At 35.8% G+C, this 25,106-nt stretch overlaps 1 protein-coding gene across 1 annotated transcript in view; it reads left to right on the plus strand.

The window, feature by feature from the left end:
- ERBB4 (erb-b2 receptor tyrosine kinase 4) overlaps window positions 1-25,106 on the plus strand; it is a 680,938-nt gene that overhangs the window by 516,951 nt on the left and 138,881 nt on the right. The window contains exon 21 of the mRNA XM_088021952.1: window positions 11,557-11,742. Coding sequence (XP_087878078.1) covers window positions 11,557-11,742 — 186 coding nt within the window. The remainder of the gene's footprint in view (window positions 1-11,556; window positions 11,743-25,106) is intronic.

Here is a 25,106-nt window from a genome sequence, read left to right on the forward strand (position 1 = left end):
AACAACTGAAAAGTGATAGCTGAACTAAATACAGATCTTACAGATTAAATAAGTGTTACAGAAATTGAGTTTCATTTATAAAGAGAAAAAAGTGAAATCAATAAACATTATTTGGAAGTTGATAATTATTCTTTTCCCCCTGGTGGTGGAATCCATAGCCTTGGATGATTTATTCTAGTTCTAGTATGTTTGTGTTTTCATTCTCTAAAGCATATTGCAGTGTCATCTCCAGAAGATCCATGCTGGCCCTTGCTGAGCTTGTTCTTCCGTATCAGCCCTGAAATGTTAATTACAGACACCTCTGCTTCTTTTTCTGTAACTTTGCTAAGATTAGTCAGTAGGCTATAAAGTGTTTCTGCCCTAAGTACAAGCATTCACCAGGACCTCTTGGTCTCTATTATCTACTTTAACCCCAGTTGCTATTTACTGTTATTACTGCTATCATGGCTACTGTTTGTCACAGAACAAACTTATATAGTCCTTGAAGTTCTCTTGCAACTCAATAAGCTACTTTTGGCCGTCTCCTAACTCTTCATGACTACTTTATGTTGAAGGTGGAGGGAGATGTTTTTAGCTCTCAGGCTTAAATAGAAAATAATAGCTTCTAAAGTGCTGGCAGAAAAAAAAAATGTTTGTTTTTTTTGGTTGGTTTTCCTGCCTTCCTTTCCAAATTAACCGCCCCCCCCATGACTCGAAAAGATTAAAGTGACCAGTTACCCTGCAGCTAAAGCTTTTTTCCCAGACTGTTGGCTATGCCTTTCCTACTCAACAATCACATTCCCTATTGATATAATTGATTTAATACTAATGTAATACTAACTGAACTTTTTAAGAGTCCACTAGGCATTGTGGTAAGTTCTTTGCCTATACCATATAATTTAACTATTATACATACATGTTAACTTCTAAATTAAAAGGATCTGCTTCATTTAGGTTAGACCAATATAGTACATCCAAATTATATAAGGTTTGGGAGCAACATTAACTTTTAAAATATGTATAAAGTCAAGGCAATGATATTTAATCTCACCTTTACCTGCCAGTAAATTGGTTTCAGTTGCTTAAAGAATGGACTTGAGAAGGATCAGGAGTCTTTACTCAGTCCAGACAGGGAAGAACAGAGTAATTGTGTCAGATAGTTTCCTGTGGCTGCTATAACCAGTTACCACACACTTGGTGACTGAAAACAACAGAAATATGTTATATTACATTTCTGGGGGCCAGACTTCTGAAATCAAGGTATTGGTAGGTCTGCATACCCTCCAGAAGTTCTAAGGAAAAATTTGTTCTTTGCCTTCTCTAGCTTCTGGTGGCTGCAATTTCTCCTTGGCTTGTGGCTGCATCACCGTCATCTCTGACTTCTCCTTCCTGTCGGTTTCTTCTCTATCTCCATCTAATGTCCTTCCAGCCTCTCTCTTATAAGGATAATTGTAATGGCACTAAGGGCCACCTGGATCATCTAGGATGATCTCCTCATGTCAAAACCCCTAACTTAACTGTATCTGTACAGACCCTTTTTCCAAATAAGGTAATATTCACAGGTTCCTGGGATTAAAGTATGGACATATTTTAGGATTCATTATCAGCCTACTACAATGATTGTTTAACCATACCTGCCATGGGCAAGGGGAGTGGGTATATAGGATGCATGCCATGTTTTGCCATCAGTGACCCAAACTGTCATTTTACAAATAAATGTTAAGTTATGTGACTTGTCCAAGATTACTGCATCGGAAGAATCCCAGCAGGAATCACATGGTATACAAAGTTGGAGTAACGGTAGGGAGTTTAGCAAAGGGGTTTTAATAAAGGTATGGGCAGGGTTGAGGGACACCAACAAGGATTGTTGAAGTATCTCAGGACTAATAATGGAACTGCTAGGCCTGAAGGAACACGGGGAAGGTTACCCTGAACTGACAGCAACTGTGGCCTTTGAGGGATGCAGGAAAGTGGAGGTTTAAGGATACTAAGCTCACTCTATTCTCCCCTCAATATTCTGCTCTTGCTTTTCATTGGCTGACCCCAAATGAAAGCCTGTTGTCATCCATTTGGTTCAGTTTCACTAGGCACATGGAAAAGTGAAGAAGGATGGAGAATGGATATGGAGGGGCAAAGAAAAATAGCAGGCCAGTCCCACAAATCATTAGTGTCATAGCTGAGAGCAAAGTCTAAGCTTCTTTATTACAAAATTTATTATAATTTTCAACATGCCAAATTTAATTCAACAAATATTTATTGAGTACATGCAATGTTAAAGCTCTCCATGTGGCACCACAAAAATGCCTAGGATATTTTGCAGGTTATAACAAAAATAGACTAGAGGTAATGAAAAAAAATCAGCATTCTTTTTACAGTAGTGATGGAAGTCTGAAGTTAAGTAGGGTCAGAATAAAAAGACATAGAACCATAGAGATTTGAACTCCATTGGAAAAAACAATTAATAAGACTTGGCAAAATATTTGATATAGGTAGGATGTAAAACAATGGGAAAAAAATGCCAAATAGTAATCCAAAATTCAAAAACCCAATTAGAAATGGTTTCTGAAATTTACAAAATTAGCAGTTAGCAGACAAGCTCTTATGGAGAAATTTACTTTGTGCCTTAAATTTAAGGTCCAGTAGGATATCTATGTCAAGATGACTAGAAAGCATTTGAAATATGGTTTGATTCCTGGGATGAGGTAGGTTGGGAAGGGGGGAATATAATAAGCATAATAAAGATTCTGTTCACTTATTAAGAAAATTATATCACTCCCTTACTATGAGTTATACCCTCTATAAGAATTTGGTAATAGACTAATGAATATGATAAGGTAATATTACTACTTTCAGAGGCATGATCAATGATGGCAGACGTTTAACAAATAATTAATAAAAATGAAATAGGAGATACACATTTATAAAGAGCTATTTGTTCCTGCTCAGAGATGACAGTTGAAATTACAGGTGTGGGAAAGGAAACTTAGAATATGGGTACAGCGTAATTTTTATGTTTGGGATATTTTGGACAGATATTTTACACAGATATTTGGGATATGATTGCAATGAATTTTGTTTTCTATCCTATAAATAGCAATGCTACTTACAGAGCTTTAAACTAAATCAAGTTATGAAAAACCACACAATTTTACAGGGAACTCCATATATTTTTGTTAACCCTATCAACTCTCCTAAAGTCGTAAAATATATGGATGCAAGAGATTACAAATGAAAGCAAAGAATATTAGGGACAAAGCCATGGTAGCATTTCCACGTTGAGGGTATGGAAGGAAAAAGCAAAAAGCAGGTGCCAATAATTGTAATGAGAGTACTCAGAAAGACCAAAGATTTAGGATAGAATAAAATATTAACATCAGCCACAGAGGGATTTTCAAAAAGTAGCATGGTCAGTGAGATAAAACAGTGCAGAAACTCAGGAAAAGGTAAAAATGAGAGAATAAACCTGTTGACTGGTAAAAAGGAGATTAGTGGTGCTTTTTTTCAAGAGTGATTTGAGGGGCGCCTGGGTGGCTCAGTTGGTTAAGCAGCTGCCTTCGGCTCAGGTCATGATCCTGGAGTCCCGGGATCGAGTCCCGCATCGGGCTCCCTGCTCGGCGAGGGGCCTGCTTCTCCCTCTGACCCTCCTCGCTCTCATGTACTCTCTTTCTCTCATTCTCACTGTCTCAACATAAATAAATAAATCTTTAAAAAAAAAAAGAGTGATTTGAATAGTAAGAATGCAGTAAGTTGCAGAAAAACTAAAGCCCTAGGGAGTGAAGGACTATAAAATGAAGAAATAGCCAAAGTGAAAATAGCAAACATTACCAAAGTGAAGAAATGGCACAATTTAGGGAACTTTCACTTTTAAAATATGGAAATTCTAAATATACTTGTAGGTACAGTGAAGGTGCCAATATGGAGTGAAGATGAAGTTGTACTAGAGATAAACAAGGGCAAAATCATTCACGGGAACAAAATGGGATGATGTCAGGAGTACGTTAAACAGAGTAAATATTGTGAAAGGTAGAAAGTTGTTTTTGTTATTTGTGTTGGTTTATTTTTCTACTCAGAGATACACATCATAATAAATGTAGTAGAGAAAGAAATTTAAAAAGATAACAAAGGGCTATTTTGGGAGGATCAAATCAGGAGATTTAGGACAAATCTCCAAGAATTGATTCCTTTCCCAAACAATATTTGAAAGTTTGAGGAGAATTAAGATGGTGGGAGTTGCCTCTGGCCAACGACTGGCACAACGGGAATATCAAGGGGAAAAAATTATATGACGGTAAATGCTTTATTCTAATAGTCAACACTGGAGTTCAGGCTGAGAGAGGAGTAAATGAAGCATAACAGAAAGCAGGCATTTAAAAAAAATTATGAATAAATCCAGTCTTCTTCCCACTACTGCAAAACCTTTCATGATCTGGCCTCTACTTGCATTTCCAATCTCATCTCATTGCCATCGCAGCTTTTGCTAAATTCCAGACACTTGAGTCTTCGCAGAGCTTCCCAAATTCACCCAGCTCTTACATTCTTTCCTGATATTTGTCTGTCTGGCTTCTTCTCAGATCTCAGGACACACTTCCTGACTACCTTTATTTAAAGTATCACTGTAGCCACCATTTTATTATCTGTTACAATATTCTATTTACTTTGTCCATAACCTTTAATATGACTTATAATTACTTGCATGTCTGTTTTATATTTGCTTTTCCTGTATATTGGTTGCCTCTCCCAGTGAGTGAAAGCTTCATGACAATAGAGATGGTATGGTAGACCCAACTTCAGTAACAGTGGCAGGCACAAAGCAGGTCCTCAAGAAATATTTTTAAGTGAGAAAATGTATAACAAAGTGGTAGGAAAATATAAGGATGAAGGGAAATTCAGTATACCTAGGGGTAGGGGAAGGTAGGAAACAGCCAGAAAGTAGAAATCTACCTAGAGTAGAATTACTCATGAAGTTCTTCATTGTGTGGCACTGTTAGTAGTATCTAAGTCTGAGATCCAGCCACTCAATGGGTGAATCATGGAGATTGGGGATGGAAAACTTTTGACACCAAAAGTTAGAAGGATCCTAATCTTGAATGTTCATGTCTGCCCAAAGGATGGCAGAGATTAGAAAAGAGTGCTGAGCCCAGGGCGCCTGGGTGGCTCAGTTGGTTAAGCGACTGCTTTCGGCTCAGGTCATGACCCTGGAGTCCTAGGATCGAGTCCCGCATCGGGCTCCCTGCTCAGCAGGGAGTCTGCTTCTCCCTCTCGTGCTCTCTATCTATCTCTCATTCTCTTTCTCTCAAATAAATAAATAAAATCTTTTTTAAAAAATTAAAAAATAAAAGAGTGCTGAGCCCAGCCAGCAATGATCGATTCAGTCTATCTAGTTGCTGTTCACCTACTCACACAAGTAAATTATTGTTTATTCTAGATGTGAGGAAACAGATGCAGATTTCATTTATTTTATTATCTAGATACCATCGGCAGCAAAGCATGTTTGTAAAACATTATTATGGACCAGTCATTTTATTTCATCTTTCATCACTGCTGTCAGCATTATCTCCTTTGTGTTCTTCATCCCTATCACCCTCACCGTCTTTAGGAGAGGCGTTGGTGCCAAGCCTTCACAAATCTGCTGACTGTTGCATTAAACACAGTTTTATGTCTACATTAATTGTCTGTCTTTTCTTTTCCTCTATCCCCCCTTTTATCTTCCTTATCCCTGATGCAATGAGATTTTACCCATTTTTAGCCGGAGGGTATTGAAGTAATGGTCCATAGACATAATGAAACAGTGAAAGTTTGGCTGAAGTTAACATTTTTAAGAAACAGAAGAGCCCATAAGTTTTCACTGGCCATATGTTTTTTTTTTTTTTTCTTTTTTCTTTTCATGAAACCACTAACCAACACAAGTGAGAAAACAAGTTTTAGTGGCAAGGTATAAGCATCTGAAGGCTGGGCAAAATGATACCTTAATGTGACAGTGGTATTGCTTACTTTTATTACTGTACAGAAATACCTTCCCTTCGCAAGAGAATAATGACACACATGCTTCAGAGCTTTTTGTCTATGCCCTGGATGTGCCTTGATTGTTTAAAAAAAAGTCCTTATTCAAACCAGACTTCATTGTAAAGGAAAATGTCCTTGCTTTAGAGTTTTCAGTGTAGCACCTGTTGCATCCTTCCCCTCTGTCCAATTAGAAAACTCTTTAATTCAACTTTAAGAAAAAAATTTTATAAAGCAGAAGGGAAAACAAAGACAGAAACTAATTTTATTTCTGAAAATATAGATAATGCACCTGTCAACTTGTATTTATTCCATTGGCCTTCGGTGACATTTTCTAGTGACAGCAACAAAGATTCCAAAATTGCTTCCACAGGCCCCACACGGAGATAGGTAACAAGGGACATTATTAACTTCAACACAGAGCAATTTATTGAAATCCAACACTCCATTATTAAAATATTGGAATTTTTTTCCCTTTCCATCCCACTCATCACTCTAAATGAATCCACATTCTCTTTTCTTTATCTCTTTCCCTATCCCCCAAAAAAGCCATCTGCTATTTCCTTTATGAAAAAAAAATAAAACCTACAATTAGTGTCTTGCTCATCTTTTCTTTCTCAAAAAAAAAAGAGAACTATTATGCAAATACTCTGCAATTTGGTTTCAAATACTCTTTGTAGTGTGATGAGCAATTTTCCTTAATACAACCCCAGCTTTTTTGCCAGGACTTACTAATAGATTTTTTTAAAGAGAACTTTCATGTGACTTTTTTATGCTCTTCTGATGTAAACTTTTCACATGCATATTTAGAATGGAATTATCATTACTCCTTGAGTTGTAAAAGAAAAAAAAAATGTTTATATATTTCATACTGAAAAAGAAGCCTGAAATAACCTCCACATCTTTCTTTTACTTTAAATTTCATCATTTTCTTTCTCAAGAAATGGTCTGTACCAAATACTCTCAGGAAATCAGAGAAATATGTTTTCTTTGGCTTTTTCTGAAAGCATATTGTAAGTGATGGCAGTTTACCTGTTAGTGCAAATTTGTTGTTTGATTTTAGTTGCTCCTTAGGAAATAAAGTATAATTTGACCCAATTCTTCAGATACAACTAATATCAGGTGTTTGGAGCTGTCTTCTTGTTAACAAGTTAACAGTGCTACAGTGTCAGGTGCTGATGGAACTGAAATTTATGAAGTTCAGTATCATAAGAAGTAGCAACTGCACTAAGAATCAGAAATCCTGAATCTTAAACCTGATCTAGTACTTATCAAATATAACCTGGGCAGTAAGCCCACCACCCAGCTTTTGGCTTTCTCCTTTTACACCTGAGAATTACTACATCTTTTGATGTAGTGTAGAAGCATCTAGTGTTATAATGGGGATCAAACCACAACCGCAAATTACGATTTTTGCAATGAGATTATAGATACATTTTATGGCAATGTTCCCGAGGTCCTTAATTTTCATATTTCATATTTCCTATAGTAGCTTCATCTGGAGAGCTTGCTACAAATGCAGATTCCTGAGCTACTTCTAGCCCTGATTATCTGGGAGTGGGGCCTGGATAGCTACTTGTAATGCCAAACCTAGGTGACTCTTATGCTCATAAGAGACTGAGAGCCACCAGAAGAGAAATAGAGAAAATGCAATCAGTATGCATTTAACTTAATTAGATAATATCTAATGTGGTACTTTATTAAATTAGATATTTAATTTAATTACATGTTTTGCTTATTTGTTGCTGTATATAGGTATATATGTGTTCATATCATAATTCAGTGAAGGAGCCATCTGGTTTATGCTTTCAATATTAATGTTAATAATTAATTAATTAATAACAATACAATATTATTTGGCTCACATTCTTATCTGTACTCTCCTTATAACTATATTGATTTGCTTTATTTCAAATGTTTGCTAAAATATACAGCAAGTAAAACCAAAATGTTTCTTTTTTTTTTTTTTTAAAGATTTTATTTATTTATTTGAGAGAGAGAGAATGAGAGATAGAGAGCACGAGAGGGAAGAGGGTCAGAGGGAGAAGCAGACTCCCTGCTGAGCAGGGAGCCCGATGTGGGACTCGATCCCGGGACTCCTGGATCATGACCTGAGCCGAAGGCAGTCGCTTAACCAACTGAGCCACCCAGGCGCCCAAAACCAAAATGTTTCTACCTTTTGGATCCAAATGGGGCCATATTCATAGTAATAACTCAAATTTCTGGCTTTGCTGATTAGGCAGAAACTCCAACCCCTAAAGATGGGCACTTAGTGGGTGCCTCATATGTACCTGTAAACCAATGTCCCAGTTCCAGTCTTCTTGTGATATTTGCAGTGTTCTTCCTTACCAGCCTGGCCCCCATATGGAGCTTCTCTTCTCCCCCTGGCACCATTGGCTGGTACCACTGTTGATTGGTACTACCTAAGGATGCCAGTATCCTTGCCAGAGGTGATGCCCCTCAGCGCTCCCCGGGCTGCTAGTCCTCAGGTGTTGCTGTGGTTGGCTCAGCAAGGAAGCAAAGAAACTGGTGTTCTCCCCTGTTCTATGACTCTGGCTCCCTGGGGCCACTGAGGAGGGGGGAATTGCAGCATCTCCTTGGAAGCCATCTGGAAAACAACAATTTTAGCTTCTGCCCACAAAGGCTCAAAAACAGTCTTTTGAACTGGGCCAATGCCATTTTACCAGCTTATTGTTTCTGTTTGGCCTTATATCTCTTCTTTCTCAAAGACACTTGCCCATTCTGCCCCACTCTTCCTTACTCAAAAAAGTAAAAGTTTATACCTCACCTAAGACCCTGACTGGATCCAGTAAATCCATATACTCCATCAGACATGTACCATAATTGTCAATAATCTTTTAGACTCAGCTGAAATCAACACCACTAAAATAGTAGTGGACATTAAAAATTAATAATGTCTTCTCAAATAGCTCTAAGGTAAGAATAAAAGTCAAATACTGCTGCAAGGCAAATAGTAAAAGACAGAAGTCTAGAGTGACTCTCCATTCCCTTTCCTGCCTGTTTTCCACTGCCCAAACTAATCACTTTCAATTTCTCAGCAATTTATTTTTTTCACTTAACCCTGTATCTAAATATTATGCTTACACTGTCAACTCTTGATTTTTCCATTTTATGCATCATATACTAACTTGTCACTATGAACAACAGGAATGTACCTTTCACTTTCTTCCCATTACCCCCTTGCAGAATTATAGTCTACTTCCCTTCATTTTCCAGGAGAGTCATATGATGTTTGCTTATATCAACATTTCGTACTTATGTCCTTATGCTTATGTAACTATTCCCAGCCATGCTCTATAGTAAATACATGATTTTCTTTACTTGTGTATGTCTTGTACTTTACATCAAATCAATTTCTTCATTTTACTTTTGCTTAGGTTTCTGTGCATCAATCCTAATTTGACCTTCAGCTTCTGCTAAATATACATACCCTTAATGTATTTTAAGCTCATTAGGTATTCTATCATCTCCATCTTCTTGGATTACCTTTTCCAGATCAATATGTCCCACTCCATTCTGGACTGACTGCTATCTTGGTCCCTTGTACTGCTTTTATTCTGGAATATCCCTTCACTGTCATTTTTTGTTTCTTCAATTAAATGTACTCTTTTAACTGCCCCCTCTTATTTAATGAACACAACTAACAGAGAAAGGAAGTATGTGACATAAGTGTGTGTTTTTTTTTAAGATTTATTTATTTGAGAGAGAGAGAGAGGGAGAGCATGAATGGGGGAGGGCAGAGGGAAAGAATCTCAAGCAGACTCCCTGCTGAGCACAGAGCCCAATGCCAGGCTTAATGTTATGACCCTGTGACCATGAGCTGAGCCGAGACCTGTAGTCCAACACTCAACTGAATGAGCCACCCAGGCACCCCCTGAGATAAGTTGTTTAAGAACAGACATGCCTGAACATGTCTGTATATCCATTCACTTTACTGAAATTTTGCTAGATTTAGAATTTGAGGTTTAAACAATTTAAGCTTCAGAATTTTGAAGTCACAGCTCCATTTGGGAGAAGGAACTGGAAGGTGGCCCCAATTTTCTCCGTATATAAATTTACATAACCCTACTGTTATCCCCAGAGTACTTCTCTTTCCATTTTGCCTATTATCCATAGTCCACAATCCTTTTGATGGAGGGGAGGATATCTGTAGTTTTAGGTGCCTCCTAAATACACTTTGAAACAATCCTGCTCACGTTAAGTTTCTCCCTCCTGCTCCATTGCAGAAATTTGTGGTGCTAACACTACTTGAGCCTTTGGTGGTGTACACAGGTGGTATAAATTGGATTTCTTCTCTGTTTCCCTACCTGCTACATTAGGCTTCAGATGTCATACATATACAAAATTAGTTACAACTAGTAAGCCAATTCCTACTCTTATTATTCTATCTTTATTGCCTCCTCTCTATGAGTGTTGGTGTCAGCCTCTTGATTAATTACTTTATTGCTTAGTATAGTGGAATTGAGAGGAAATGGAAGTAAATTTGTGTATTCAATCTGCCATGCCATCTTAAACAAAAGGTCAGTATAGCTTTCTGTGCACAGTTTTTTGTTTTGAAAAATTTCAAAGTTATAGAAAATATTCAAGAATGCTACAATAAACATTCTCATGGCTTCAGTGTAAACTGATTGATAATAAATTGCCATATATGTGCCACCCCCTGTGTGTGTGTGTGTGTGTGTGTGTGTGTGTGTGTGTGTGTGTGTAAGGTCCTATCTGTTTCAAATTGCAGTAAAGATACTTAAAATAACTTTTAATTGGAGGCTAACTTTAAGGTGTACTAAATAACTATCATATGTCCAATTTTATCTTCATTAAACCAAAGTGACATGATTATTATAAAGAAATTAGAGCTGTTTTCTCATTTTATGAAATGATAAAGTTGGAGTAGACAAATTTTTATAGTCTCCCTTAGCTTTCAAATTTTATAATTCTATGAATAATACATCACTTATAATTTTGGAAATGAAATAAATTTGAGTAAAGACAAAGTCATGGAGCAAAATGTCTTATTAAAAGGTTTATTTTTCTACATAAATCCACAATGGCATATTGCTTATAATTGTTTAAATTTTGATATTTATAATTTATAAATTACACCTGTGTATGCTCTCTAAATCCACACTAATAATGGATGACTTAACTTTGGGTCACCTTATACTATGTGAAAATAACTGCATTTGTATAGATTATTGTATTCTAGAACTAAAGATCAAAAGTTAAAAATCCACAGTATAAGCTAGGATTCAGTATCAACTAACTTAGCAGTAAATAAAATCAAATATTGACCATATTACAAAAGTGAAAACACTAATATTAATTTTATATGCATTTAATTCTATAACATTTTCCATTTTAACAAAAGTGTAGTCTTTTTCACTTATTTTACTTGAGTTAAATCACTTTAAGAATATAATAGCTGCATTAATGTCTTTTCATTTTTAATTGATTCTGTTGAATGAGAGTACATTTTCAAAATTATGATCAGCACCATTACTATTGTGCTATAAAGAAATTTGAGTTGAAATGATGGTGTTATTTATTAATTTTTTATAGGAAGCTTTGATCATGGCAAGTATGGACCATCCACACTTAGTCCGGTTATTGGGTGTGTGTCTGAGCCCAACCATTCAGCTGGTTACACAGCTTATGCCCCATGGCTGCCTGTTGGATTATGTCCATGAACACAAGGATAACATTGGATCCCAGCTGCTGCTTAACTGGTGTGTCCAGATAGCTAAGGTAAGTGACCATCACTTCCCATGGAAATAACTCTCCTGGCTTTCTTTCTCCTATTCTAGAGTAGTATGGATATTGAAAACATGTCTAGTCTTTTAATATACTTAAATAAAATAAATTACTTTTGCTATATTGGAAGATATTTGGAAGTATTTGCATTCAAAGCACAGATTAAACACATGTTAAACATCTTTGGATTATTTTACTGCTAATTGTGTTATATGGACCAGATGCCAAAACAAATAGCTTACTGGTCAGGAGAAAAAAAAAAGATATTATACCAAATTTGATTGGCTTTTTATTTTTTATATAATTTAAATAACAAACAAAATCCAAGAAAGCCAAGATTGAATTCTGAATTGTTCCATTTTTAGAGGATTTTATTAAGATGGTATGTACATTCAGTTCTCAGTATTACAGATGATCAAGTTCTAAATATTTTCCTAGACAATTTGATAATTCTCAATTAGTCTTAATGGTTGGGGTTTTTTGGTACAAGGCATGTCATGTAACATACATAAGGGAAGTGGCATGGATTTCAGCACCTGGGGTGATGGGGACGTGGCTGTGTGGTGGGTTAGAGGACACCTACTGCCCTCTATAGGATTGTGGTTTTTTCCCACCAGAGTTATGAGCTCTTCCAGTTTTTCAGAGGGGCCAGAATTCTGGATTTTTTTTTTTTTATGTGACTTCTCCAAATTTAAATCTTGGCTCAAACTTTTGACTTGTTCTGGAAGCCAAACAAAGCATTTATGTCCTGCTGTCCACCAGTGTGAAATTTCTGGTGTACATTTTTTATATTCAAAGAACCCATCTATGATTATCTATACCAAGAATATTTCTTGAAAATTTTCTCCTAGGTAAATAGATCTGAGACGAGTTTTAATTCTCTATTTCAACTTTTATTTACATCAAAATTTGATCTAATGTTTGGTTAATTCTACAGATGTGTTCATCTTTGCATTTGTATAATATAAATGCCAAATGTTAATTTGTAATTCCAGGCTATTTCTTTTTACAGTCTAAGAATGAATGAAAATTCATTTCCCAAAGTAGAAATGTTAACCCAAAAAAATTATCTGAGGGAAAGGCCCAGTTTAGTTTTATATACCATAAATCTCATTATAGTTTCCTTATGGACCACTTTTATAATTTTTTGACAATTATATAACAAACTCACAACTTAGAGGATTTTTTATGGTAATGAAGTTTGAAATACAACTCTTCAAAAACTGATTTACATATCTAAACTTCTATGAATTATAAGGTGAGCTAAACAGGCAATAGGAGTTTTCAAATCATCCTAGCAGTATAGATGAAAACAAAACTAAGTTTCAAATTTCTTTGCTGTTCTATATGTTTCCTGCAGGGTTCTTCATAATTTAGGTTTTGTCCTTAGGAATTCGTGACATTAATATATCATTTATGCAAGGCTGTACACCCTAGTAATAGAAACTACTTTGAGTTCCCAGAATTATCACACTGTTTTAAACCATTTTGCCTTTGTGAATGCCAGCTTTCTACTTAGAAATCTTTCCTCATAGCTTCTTGATCACATAACATGATCTTTTCCATCCATCAACACTGATTGGGCTTCCTCCCCTTATAGTACCTTCCCTACTCAACCATTTTCTCCAAACAGAAGCAACTTCTTCTGCTTCTGTATTGGTTTTGGTCATTGGTATCTTGAACACATTTTTATTATGTAAATGTTATACTATGTGTTTATATAACTATCTGACTATATGGCAAGTTTATTTAGTCATTAACCTTTTAATAAAAATCTGTAGACACCTCCCATGTGTCAGGTATTATGCTGCCTAAAGTGTTTAGGGGCAAATAACATGGGCGTGGGCCTGGTTGTCTTTAATGGCATGAACAGTCAACAGATAAAACAAGTATAGGATGATAATTAATTCTTTGGTTCATATTTTGAAGAAAAATAATTACAGGAGAGACTTAAGGCAGACCCTATTGAGTCCTAGGAGAGAAGAGTTCGCTTATGGGAGGAAAATTGAGGCAGAGGAAAGATTCCACATGACCCCGATGGATATGGTGACTGTGTAATTTATCATCCAACTGGGACAATTTTAGGAGTGAAAGAAGGCTCTATCACTAGTTCCACCAAGACAGCAGGCACACCGATGTCCTAAACAGAACCAGATGTGTGGTAACCCTGTGTGGCATGAAAAGTTTGGATTTTATTATAAGTACACAGTAGGTATTGAAGTATTTTATGTTCTAAGGAGATCATGCCGGTTTATGTATAGAGATGAGATCAAGGCAATCCGAGAATGGAAATGAAGCTACCAGTCAGAAGTCTGGGAGTAATAAAAATAAGGAGAAGTAAATAGGATTAGGATATATTTTTAAAATAAATATAGGCATCTGAATACTGATCCGTTGTGGGGGAGTATGGTGGTGCTGTTTCCTGAGCTGGTGAAGACTGAGGGATTGAACATAGTTGTAGAAAAAAATTCAAGAGTTCGGTTCCAGACATGGCAAATTGCAAAGGTTTATTGAACATGGCAGTGAAACTTCCAGTTAGGTAGTTGAATTTGGTTGGGACTCTCAAGATAGACTGGAGTTATAGGTATTTAAATATATGGGAAAATTTGTGATTATCTAGCTACTGACTCAGTCTGATTCATATTTCTTCCTAGCACCGAAAATTGGTATAATAGCCATTCAATAAACATTTAGTAAATATTTTAACTCAAAAAGAAAATGAAAAATATCTACACATAAGGAGGAAACCCATCCTTTGTCTTTTTTCCTAGTTCAGGGACAGAATTGTGTAGTGGAAACAGCATTAGGATCAGAAGGACCTATATTAGTATGTTGGTGATCACTTTTAAGTTTGGTGAGTTTGAATTAGTCAGCTTTTTTGAATTTTCTTTCTCAGCGTATTAAGAGTTCATAATCACTCCTTTTTTTTTTTCTTATTTGCAAAATAAGCATAATGGTATCTACCTCTGGTAGGCTGAAACTCCCTGCCCCCAAAGATATTAAGTCCCATCCCCAGCATCTGTGAATAAGTTACTATACATGTTAAAAGGGAATGTGTGAATGGTACTAAATTAAGGATCTTGAGATGTGATTATCCTGGATCATCCAGATGGGCCCAATGTAATCTAAGAATCCTTATAAGTGGGAGTAAGTAAGATAAAAAATTTGGGAGCAGATCTGGAGTGATGTGCTTTGAAGATGGAGAAAGGGACCACAAGCCAGAAAATAGAGTCTACCTCTAGAAATGAAATAGATTCTCCCTACAAGGTCCAGGCCTGCTACACCTTGATTTTATTCCAGTTTATAAACCAATTCAGGACTTCTGATGTCCACAGCTGTAAGAAAATAAATTTGTATTGTTTTAAGCCATTAAATTTGTGGTAATTAGATACAGCAATAAAAAACTAGTATGCTTCCTCACAATGGTTTGCAAAGATTAAATAAAACAGCCCAATGCAAGTTCTCTGACTCAGCTCCTAGAACATGGAGTCTTTAAAAACAGTCTCCTTTATTAGCTATAGGTTGAAAGCCTCAAAACAGAGAATTATTTTTAAAATGTCTGCAAAATATGAGTAAGATTGTCTTAGTAAACACAAGTACTTCACAAATCACTATCCCAGTAACTTAGAAGCTTTTTCTTTGTTTTCAATTCTCACCAAGAAGGCTCATGAAAGTAAGCATCATAATTGCCCCAAGACCCACTTTGTTTTTGGCTGCATCCTTTCTTTCACTGATAAAGCTGGAAGGATTGGAGATGATACTGTAAAATGATTGATGTATATTTGTGTTATAACATTCCTATGGAAAATACAACAGTAGGTAAGAGAATAATAATTATAGCTAACATCAAGCAGTTCTTTCTCATAACCCTGAGATCATGACCTGAGCCAAAATCAAGAGTTGGACACTTAACCACCTGAGCCACCCAGGAGCCCTTAGACACTTGAGATTTAAATCACAAAGGAGAATATCTGTGGTTTTTAGGAAAGATTCATGTATTTATTCATCTAAAAAAAATCAAGTTATGATGTAGCAGGTACTGTCCCAAGATCTAGGATTTCGAGAAAGAGTAAGTCCTTCTATCACAGTTTTTATATTCTATTGGGGAAGATAGATAAAAAAACCAAGTAAACAAAAAATATTGCCTCATATGGTGACAGATGAGAGATGGTGCCATCCATTAGTATTTTAGGGCAGAATTTAAAAGGAAGTAGTACTCTGTTCCTCTTTTAGTTCTACCATTTATCATCTGTATGACTTCGCCAAATTCCTTAATATCTCTAAATCTGTTTCCTCATCTATAAAATGAGCAACAGCCTCCATTCGTCCAGCTGTTGTGATGGTTAAATGAGCTCATACCTTAGCTTTGAACATTTGCTACCAAAGCTTTAGTACTTAATATGTCATTATAATATTAAGTAAAATTATAATACATTTTTTAATATTTATTATCATCAAAACAATGTAGACATGACTTCTACAGAAAGGCAGTGTATGTAACGGAAAGAATATCAACCATAGAGAAATACAATCTGGGTATAAATTCTAGTTCATAGTTGTGAGAACTTTGAGACCCATTTTTCCATTTTGCTAAATGAGAATACTTGTGCTTATATAAAATGAAACTAAGCTATGTTTATCAAATTTGAATTAATAAATAAATAGGAGCAACTGATATTAATCTGAAAAATTAGAAGGTTCTACAGAACAGGAATATATATATATTTCTTTATTCATTTTTACTCATTTATTATATTCCTTTATTCATTTGTACTCATTTATTATTTTACTCATGAATATAGCAAATTTCCTTTGAGACCCTACTATGTTTATGATGGTGAAGGAAAAGAGATTTTGGAATTAAAAATATCTAGCTTTGAATCTCAACTACCAATCATTAGCTGTAAAATTTTTGGCAAGTTTTTTAAACTCTCTCAACTTCCTTATCTAAACATCAGGATAACAATACTTAGTTCATAGAGTTATAATCATAACAATTAAATAAAATAAAATCTGTCATTATATTAATATATTGCCATAGTATTGCTCAATAAATATTGGCATTGTTGGTTTTGTTTTTTTTTTTTTTTTTTGGTTGCTTGGTTTGGTTTGTTTTTTTTAATCACGCAGAGCAGTGTTTGGGCTAGCCATTTCAGAAGAAGATTGCTATACCTTTGTACAATTAAAGGGCTCACTTGAAATTTTTTTCCAGGGCAAAATACAAATCTGCCCTGGAGTTTTTCCATCATTAACCCCATGTTAAATGAAAGTGAATTTGATCTGAGATAACAAATTAGAGGAACATTACATTAATTTTTTTTCTAAATTAAAATTATTCCAGCTTGGTGCTCACTTATCATCATTGGTCAGAAATTCCATTTTAATCATGTATTGGGAGGTCCCCACAAGGATTCTTCTAGGGATATTGAAGAATCTGATGAGAAACATATGATGCTCCAGGGAAGTACAGATCAGAACCACAAAGAGATACCTCCTCACACCAGTCAGAATGGCTAAAATTAACAAGTCAGGAAGCGGATGTTGGCAAGAATGTGGAGAATCCACACTTACATGGGAATGCAAGCTGGTGCAACCACTCTGGAAAACAGTATGGAAGTTCCTCAAAAAGTTGAAAATAGAGCTACTCTGTGACCCACCTGTTGCACTACTGGGGATTTACCCCAAAGATACAAATATGGTGATCCAAAGGGGCACCTGCACACCCCAATGTTTACAGCAGCAATGTCCACAACAGCCAAACTATGGAAAGAGCCTAGATGTCCATTGACAGATGAATGGATAAAGAAGATGTGGTATATATACACAATAGAATACTACTCAGCCATAAAAAAAAAAAAAATAAATCTTGCCATTTGCAATGGCATGGCTAGAACTAGAGGGTATTATGCTAAGTGAAATAAGTCAATCAGAGAAAGACAATTATATGATCTCACTCATTGTGGAATTTAAGAAACAAAACAGAGGATCATAGGGGAAGAGAAGAAAAAATAAAACAAGATGAAATCAGAGAGGGAGACAAATCATAAGAAACTCTTAATCACAGGAAACAAACTGAGGGATGCTGGAGGGGAGTGGGTGGGAGGATGGGGCAACTGGGTGATGGGCGTTAAGGAGGGCACATGACGTAATGAGGACTGGGTGTTATATAAGACTGATGGATCACTGAACTCTACCTCTGAAACTAATAATATACTATATGTTAATTAATTGAATTTAAATTAAAAAAAAGAAATATATGATGCTTGGCAGACAGGGACGGTCTCTACTTTTCTGACCTTCATAATTGGTACATAAAGGTGCTCCTTGTTCAGCTTCATGGAAACAGAGCTCTCCAATCCCTAGTATCTTAAAGTAGTTTGCTGTGTATACAAAAGGAAAGGAAAGCAATAGAAAAATTACATGGAAAGGATCCAGTCCAGAAAAGTTACTTTGTAGAGGTGGTGAATGTTTAAGAAAAATTAATATCAGAACTTGCTGAAATTTTGGCATAACAAGGAGCCCTGGAAGATTATCTCATTCAGTGATTTAAAAAAAAAAAATGTTTAAGGCATGCAATTGTTTTAAGTGAAATCTTATACTTGAAAATCTAAACAAATAAAACCAAGCCATAACTACAGCAGCAGATAGCATTGAGAGGGCTTCTTGGGACTCTAAGTTTCCTGGGATCTTCACAGAGACCAACTTGAGGAGCATCTGATGAGCTTGTGTTGAAGATGGGGAAACTGAAGCCCAAATGGTCGACAGAGTCCATTTAGGCCACAGTTCTTCTTAGTCACAAAGCCAGGATCTGAATCCATGTATCACCCTGGCCCCCCTGGTGTCACCAGACACCCCAGCCTAGATCAACTAACAGCCAGCACCCTTTCCCCCGGCTCTGTAAGATTTGTGGATTCCTTGTTTACAATCAGTGAAATAACTGCTACAGTATTAGTTAGTCTAACAGATCATATGGCTCTTGTGATAACTTTTATGATGTAATGAACTTTTGTAATGTAATGAACTTTTCCCCCTATAGAATATTAAATGAGAGGCAGCTAGATTTTTACCTCCACGTACTTTTGTGTTTTCAGTTTACCTTCCAAGGGTTTCTTTTTTGTTTTGGCTTTTTTTCAAATCTCTCTTTTCCACCGATAGTTTTCCCCTCTCCATCTTTATATCAGAAAGTCTAATAACATTGCAGCCTCCCAAATTGGTGATAAAGCACCTGGCTGAATTTGAATCATATTTATCCCCTCCCTTAAACAACCTCATGCTTTTTATTTATGTGTCAAATTCTCATTGCCTTAAAGGAGGACAATATAAAAGGGGTAGTGAGGGATAAGAGAGACTCTCAAATGTACCAGATGAAAATGAAGTTTATTGATGCAGTTTCTAAAGCACAGGTCCCAGAATTGCAATGAGGTCTTAATTGTTTCCTGGGGTTTGCATGAAATATGAAGGCCTCCCACAGTCATCGTAGGTTGTTTCTTGTCTAACCTATAAAATAGCAAGCTTCCCTTTTGCTTTGCTTTGCCTGTGGCTTTGTTTGGCATGCTGAGCAACTCTAATTCAGCTTGGAAGTTACTCTATTCTAGAAATGGCAAAGTTTTCATTCAGTTACCATACCCATCCAGAAAGTAAAGAACTTAATTTCTTTACTGTAAATGTATGTGTTAGCTGGTACTTTTAATGTACTTTTTTTTAACAGAAAAGTGAAAGCTATGCAACCCAAAAGGATTAAATTGTACTTCATGTGTGTAAAGTGTTTGCAATTCCATCTATTAGTCATGACTATGTGAAGCTTGCTATTGTAGCAGCTTTTAGGAGCATAGTGATTTTCTCAAATGCAGATTCAAAGTAGCAGGACTGGTATATCTACTTTATGGCTCCCCTATGGCTTTTTTTTTTATTTTTTATTGTTATGTTAATCACCATATATTACATCATTTGTTTTGGTGTAGTGTTCCATGATTCATTGTTTGTTCATAACACCCAGTGCTCCATGCAGAATGTGCCCTCTTTAATACCCATCACCAGGCTAACCCATCCCCCTACCCTCCTCCCCTCTAGAAACCTCAATTTGTTTTTCAGAGTCCATCATCTCTCCTGGTTCGTCTCCCCCTCTGACTTACTCCCCTTCATTCTTCCTCTCCTGCTATCTTCTTCTTTTTCTTTTTTCTTAAAATATGTTGCGTTATTTGTTTCAGAAGTTTTGTTTCTAAAACTGTTGAGTTAGATGGGTGTTATAACATTGCTCTCAGGAAGTTGTGATATATATTCATGATCTTTTAGATGTATGCATGCAATGCCATTTTTCCTAGATTTCAAGATGTTTACAGTAATTCAGAGAGATAGGACTTGCCTTTTGCTGCACCTGGGAGAAACAAGGGATGAGGACCTCAAATGATTTGGCTGAAAACAGAAAAAACATATTGAGACTGAGGGCAAAACAAAAATTTACTTCCTCTACACCTGCCCAATTCCTTCTCCAGATAGCATTAAAAAAAAAAAAAACACAAAAAACAAACAAAAAAAAACTTTTTATTTTGAAATAATTGTAGATTCATAGAAAGTTAAAAAAAAATTTAAAGAGGGTTTCCACGTTGCCTTCACCCAATTTCCCCAGTGAGATCATCTTGTATAACACAATATTGCAACTGGGAATTTGGCATTGATTGGTGCAATCCACAGAGCTTATTCCGATTTCCCCAGTTTTACATGAAAGCTGTGAGCATCTGCATGCGTGTAATTCTAAGCAATGTTATCACATGTGTTGATTAATATAACCACCACCACAGTCAAGACACAGAACTATTTCATGACCTCATGCCATCCCTTTATAACCATACAAAAATTGTACTCTCAAGTCTTGTTGAGGTCTATATTTGTAATAATGACTTATTTTTCAGACATTTTTTGAACTTACTGTTTTTAACACATTACAATGGACATATCATACTCTGAACACTAAATCTAATTCTAGCATTAGTAATTTGGTAGAGTTTTACTTCAAAGGCTATCCTCCATAGATTTGCACATATAAATTCTAGAACAGTGGCTGTAAAGAAGAATTGGGTTCTGTGTTATTGACCTAGGAGGGACGCAACAGTCAAAATGTAGTGTTAGATTCTCTTACAATTACTTAGTGGGAACATCTACACTCCTACTTACCATAGGAAAGTGGTTTAGCAGGTCACTGGCTGCAGAAGAAAGATAGCCCAATCAAACCCAAAGGGCATGGAGCCAGAAGAGAAGAAAATTAGGTTAATAATGAACACTAAAGGAGAGAAAGCAGCTAAGGTTTTATGCCAATCTTCTACCATCTAAGAAAGTTCAAAATTTAGAATAATGCTAGTTAGTATTATACATGATGAAATGAATATACACAGCTTGTATGATATTATGTGTGTAACAAACATAAAGAGACATATTATATATAGCTGGGTTTTTTATATAACTTTAATATAAATATATTAGTGAGAGGAAATTATGTTTTAGATATAGAATAATTCTATGTAGTTGAAATTCCACAATATCCAATTTAATATGTACATGTGGAAAAGAGCATAGGATGGGGAGATCCATTATTGTCATGATTAGAAATAATAGGTTAAACACTATTTGTACAAAATTTCCCTTTCTATCATCTAAATTTGGTGGATAAAGAAGAGCTTGGTGGCAGATGTTTGTTATTTTTCATCAGGCTAAGGTGAGAGTGGAACAGAATATGTGTGTAGTTGTGAAAAGGAAGGGTGAGCCGAGTGGTTATGAGCACATACAAAAAGAGTGGCTATGGGTCAAAGATTTTATCCTTCATTAAGAATCCTTTTCCTTAGCTCAGTATCTACCCCATCACAAAATGAACAAAGGATGAGCTTAATGACAGTCATCTATCAGCTAGCCACATTTTAAGCTTCAGGATCCTGCTATTCCCAATGCTCCATGCTTTGACAAGGCTAATTGTATAATTACAACACTACATCACCCACTCCTGGTGCACTTTCACTGGCAGGGACCAGAACTGGGGATTCTGATGATTATTGCCCCAAGCAAGCACATTAGCATGAATACAGTTTACTAATGGGGCTCCTCTATTAGAGACTGTAGTATATAAGGCTTAAGCCAAGGATTTTGTTATGAAGTCTCTTGTAGATTAAATGTCAGACTGAATTGAGCTTTAAAATTAGAATCATTTTATTTTTTAAAACAAAATGAATGATTCCCCTATATTTTCATATTCTTTCTAGTATGTATGTAGTTGCCAAAGTTATTATGCTAAAATGAAATCGAATTTATAAGCCTTTCACCAAGGATGCATTAAGTGCTAAATAAAATAATATCCTTAAGCTAATTCATATGTAAGGTTAAAGAATTCCATAAAAATGTAACCAATATGGGTCAAGACAGAGGAACTTTTGTGATACCAAGACTGTTCTTAATCTGGGTGCTGGTACTCAATTTATGAAATATAAATATATTATCAAAACACTTTAAGAGTCTAGTTGTTTATGTTTTGCTTTTAAAATTTCCGATGGCTACATCTTTAAAGATTTGGCACATCAAGTCAGAGCATCAACCTGAAATGACTCTGTTTCTATTACAGACTGGAGGCATGTATGGCAATCCCTAAAGCAAGAGTGTACAGCCAAAGTCCCTTCATTGTGGGGTTGAAATTTTTCATGAATTACCCCCAGTCCCTGGTATGCAACCAACCTTGGCTGGTGCTGATCAGAACTTTGTGGAACAGGTTGTCCTTGCCATCCTTTGGTTTCATATACATTGGCAATGACAATTCACAGCAGTAACAGTAATAGAATAACAATCCATGATGTTAACTATTATTATCACTCTTATTATTGTCCATATTATCCCCATTGTACATGGAAACAGCAAGACTTAGTAAGGTGACTTGTTCGAGATCATGTAGCTTATGAACAAGGAGGTGTTTATCTGGCACAGTCTGCTCCTCAGCTTGACCTGAGCATTTCCACACACTGGCTCTCTCAGGGCCACTGTATTGTACAACTCCAGGGCCAGAGCAAGGCAGTGACCTCAAATGGATCGTACCCATGCCTAACTAGGTTTCCATCTTCATTAGGTAATTGAAGGAAATATTTCTTATTTCCCATGAGAAACAGTAAAATTTAAAGTATAAAAACTGACCTACATCAGGTACCTTGTACCTTAATTTTGTGGAGAATGTGGGAGAGCACACTTCATGGATGTCAATAGAATGACTTGATCACTTCTAGAATCACCATCTTTGACAGCTACTCTTGTTATTATCCTCCAAAAAATTTTTCTATTAAAACATAATTAAATGGGCTGATAGTTTATTACATTACTACCTTTACCTGAGAACATGCCAGGTATGTGACACTTACGGACTATCATTATATCAAAATGTCTCTATGTAGTGGGACTTCAGTCGTGTAGCTTCTTACAATAATATGCCCATTCTTATTGTCCTGTTACAAGTACCCATTGTCTTTTTCACAGCTGCCCCAGGGTATCTGGCCACAAATTCCTCACAATTTCATCAGTCACTGAGGTAGTAGAAACCTTTTTCTTTCTTTCTTTCTTTTTTTTTTTTTTTTTAACTTGCATTCCCCAAAAGACTGGCTTGGAAAAACGTTATTGAAAACTTCTTTTAAATCAGATTCAAGATATTGCAACAGTGCCTGCTAGAGTCTGTCAATGTTTCCATTATAAACCTATATTTTCCAGGTTTATTACTTAGCTGTAAAATTTTCCTGTGGACTGTGATACAGAATACAGAATTTTAGCCCAAAGCAATTTTTATTATCATCACTCAAATATTGAGATTTTTCAAGTTATGATCGTTTTTAAAAATGCCACAAAAAACGAATACTTTAGGGGACACCCATTTTAAATCCTTTATAAAATGCAACATTAAAAACAATTTGTTCCTCATAAGAAAAGAAACAAATAACTAGACCTCAAGGCCTGAAGGGGAAATTTTGTGAGCCCACATGGATTTATTTCCTTATGATTTGGGGGCTAATTTGATACTTAGATTGAGATTTTTAATATTACTACAATAAGCTTTCAAGAAATTGGTACCATATGGGTCTGAAAGAAATTGGATTGTAGGCAAGGGAGAATCACAATAAAGATTGAAAATTCAACCCACAGAAACAGTATTCTCAAAGCGACTGATGTTGCTGCCTTTTGAGATAGTGTTGTGTTTTTGTTTTGTTTTGTTTTGTTTTCCCTACTGGTGAGTCTTAGAAAGGCTGATAAACAGTTTATAAACTGTGAAAACATTGGGCGGACTACAAGAATCAGGAATTTTATCAGCAAATCAGCCCCCATTACAACTTAATTGAATTTCTTGTCAACAGAAATTGCTACATTGGAAGTTCTAAATTTTTCTATCCCCAAAATACATATAACACTGGCAGGAAAAAATATGGATTCTTCATACTGCCAGTTTGCTCTTCCACATCTCTGATTAAGAGGGATTTAACAGGAAAGTACTACATGGGTATACTCCTCCCTGTTGGGACTGAATGAATTTAAAAACTTCTACTTTGGGTGAGATACGTCAGTTAAATTAGGTGTACTTTATATCTTCAAAGAACTGTGATTTCAGGATTTAAAAGGAATCACTCCTGAGGGAGTTCAGTTCATTAATAATTCTAAAGCACTTGAAAAAACATTCTTGTGTGTGTAAAGAGGGAACCTGTATTTAAGTATAATGGGGAGAAACCTAGATAGAAGTTTTATTACTTTGGTCACTCTTCAGTCAAAGCTACCGAATAATGTTCCCAATTCCCTAAAGTAGATGGAATAAAATTGAAAATACAAATTTTTAGGACAACCTCTGACTTGCTTCCTGTTTTCACTAATATATAAATATAGTATTGGCATTCTATTAAGTTCTATCTGTATCTTAGCAAACATGGCCTGGAGGATAGGAGGGGTAGGTGTGGAATCATTAGACTTCTTATACTAGTCATAACAAAGTGACTTTACATGTATATCACTGGCAGGCATAAAAGGTAAATTCAAATTCTTTATAAGTTGAAATTATGAAGGAAAATTAAAGGTGTTAGTCTAAATGCACATAGATGTCAGAAGGGACGTTGCCATTGAAATATGGGCATTTCAGATCTTTTGCTAGTTTCTTTCTAACCAGGAGGACAAACTGCAAACATCTGAATAAAAGGATGCAAGGACAATGCTTAGGAGGCTACTTAAGCATTTGCATGAGAGATAAATGATAATCTAAACAAAGACTATGTTTACGATGTCCCTCTCTCTTTTTCTCTCTCTCTGTCTCTGGGTCTCTCTAACTCTCTCTTCTCTTTCTATTGGAGGTGTTCTATTCACTA

The sequence above is a fragment of the Eumetopias jubatus genome, unplaced genomic scaffold, assembly GCF_037043125.1.
Source record: "Eumetopias jubatus isolate StellerSeaLion01/CBP00866 unplaced genomic scaffold, mEumJub1_p1.0 scaffold_3, whole genome shotgun sequence".
Classification (NCBI taxonomy): Eukaryota; Metazoa; Chordata; class Mammalia; order Carnivora; family Otariidae; genus Eumetopias; species Eumetopias jubatus.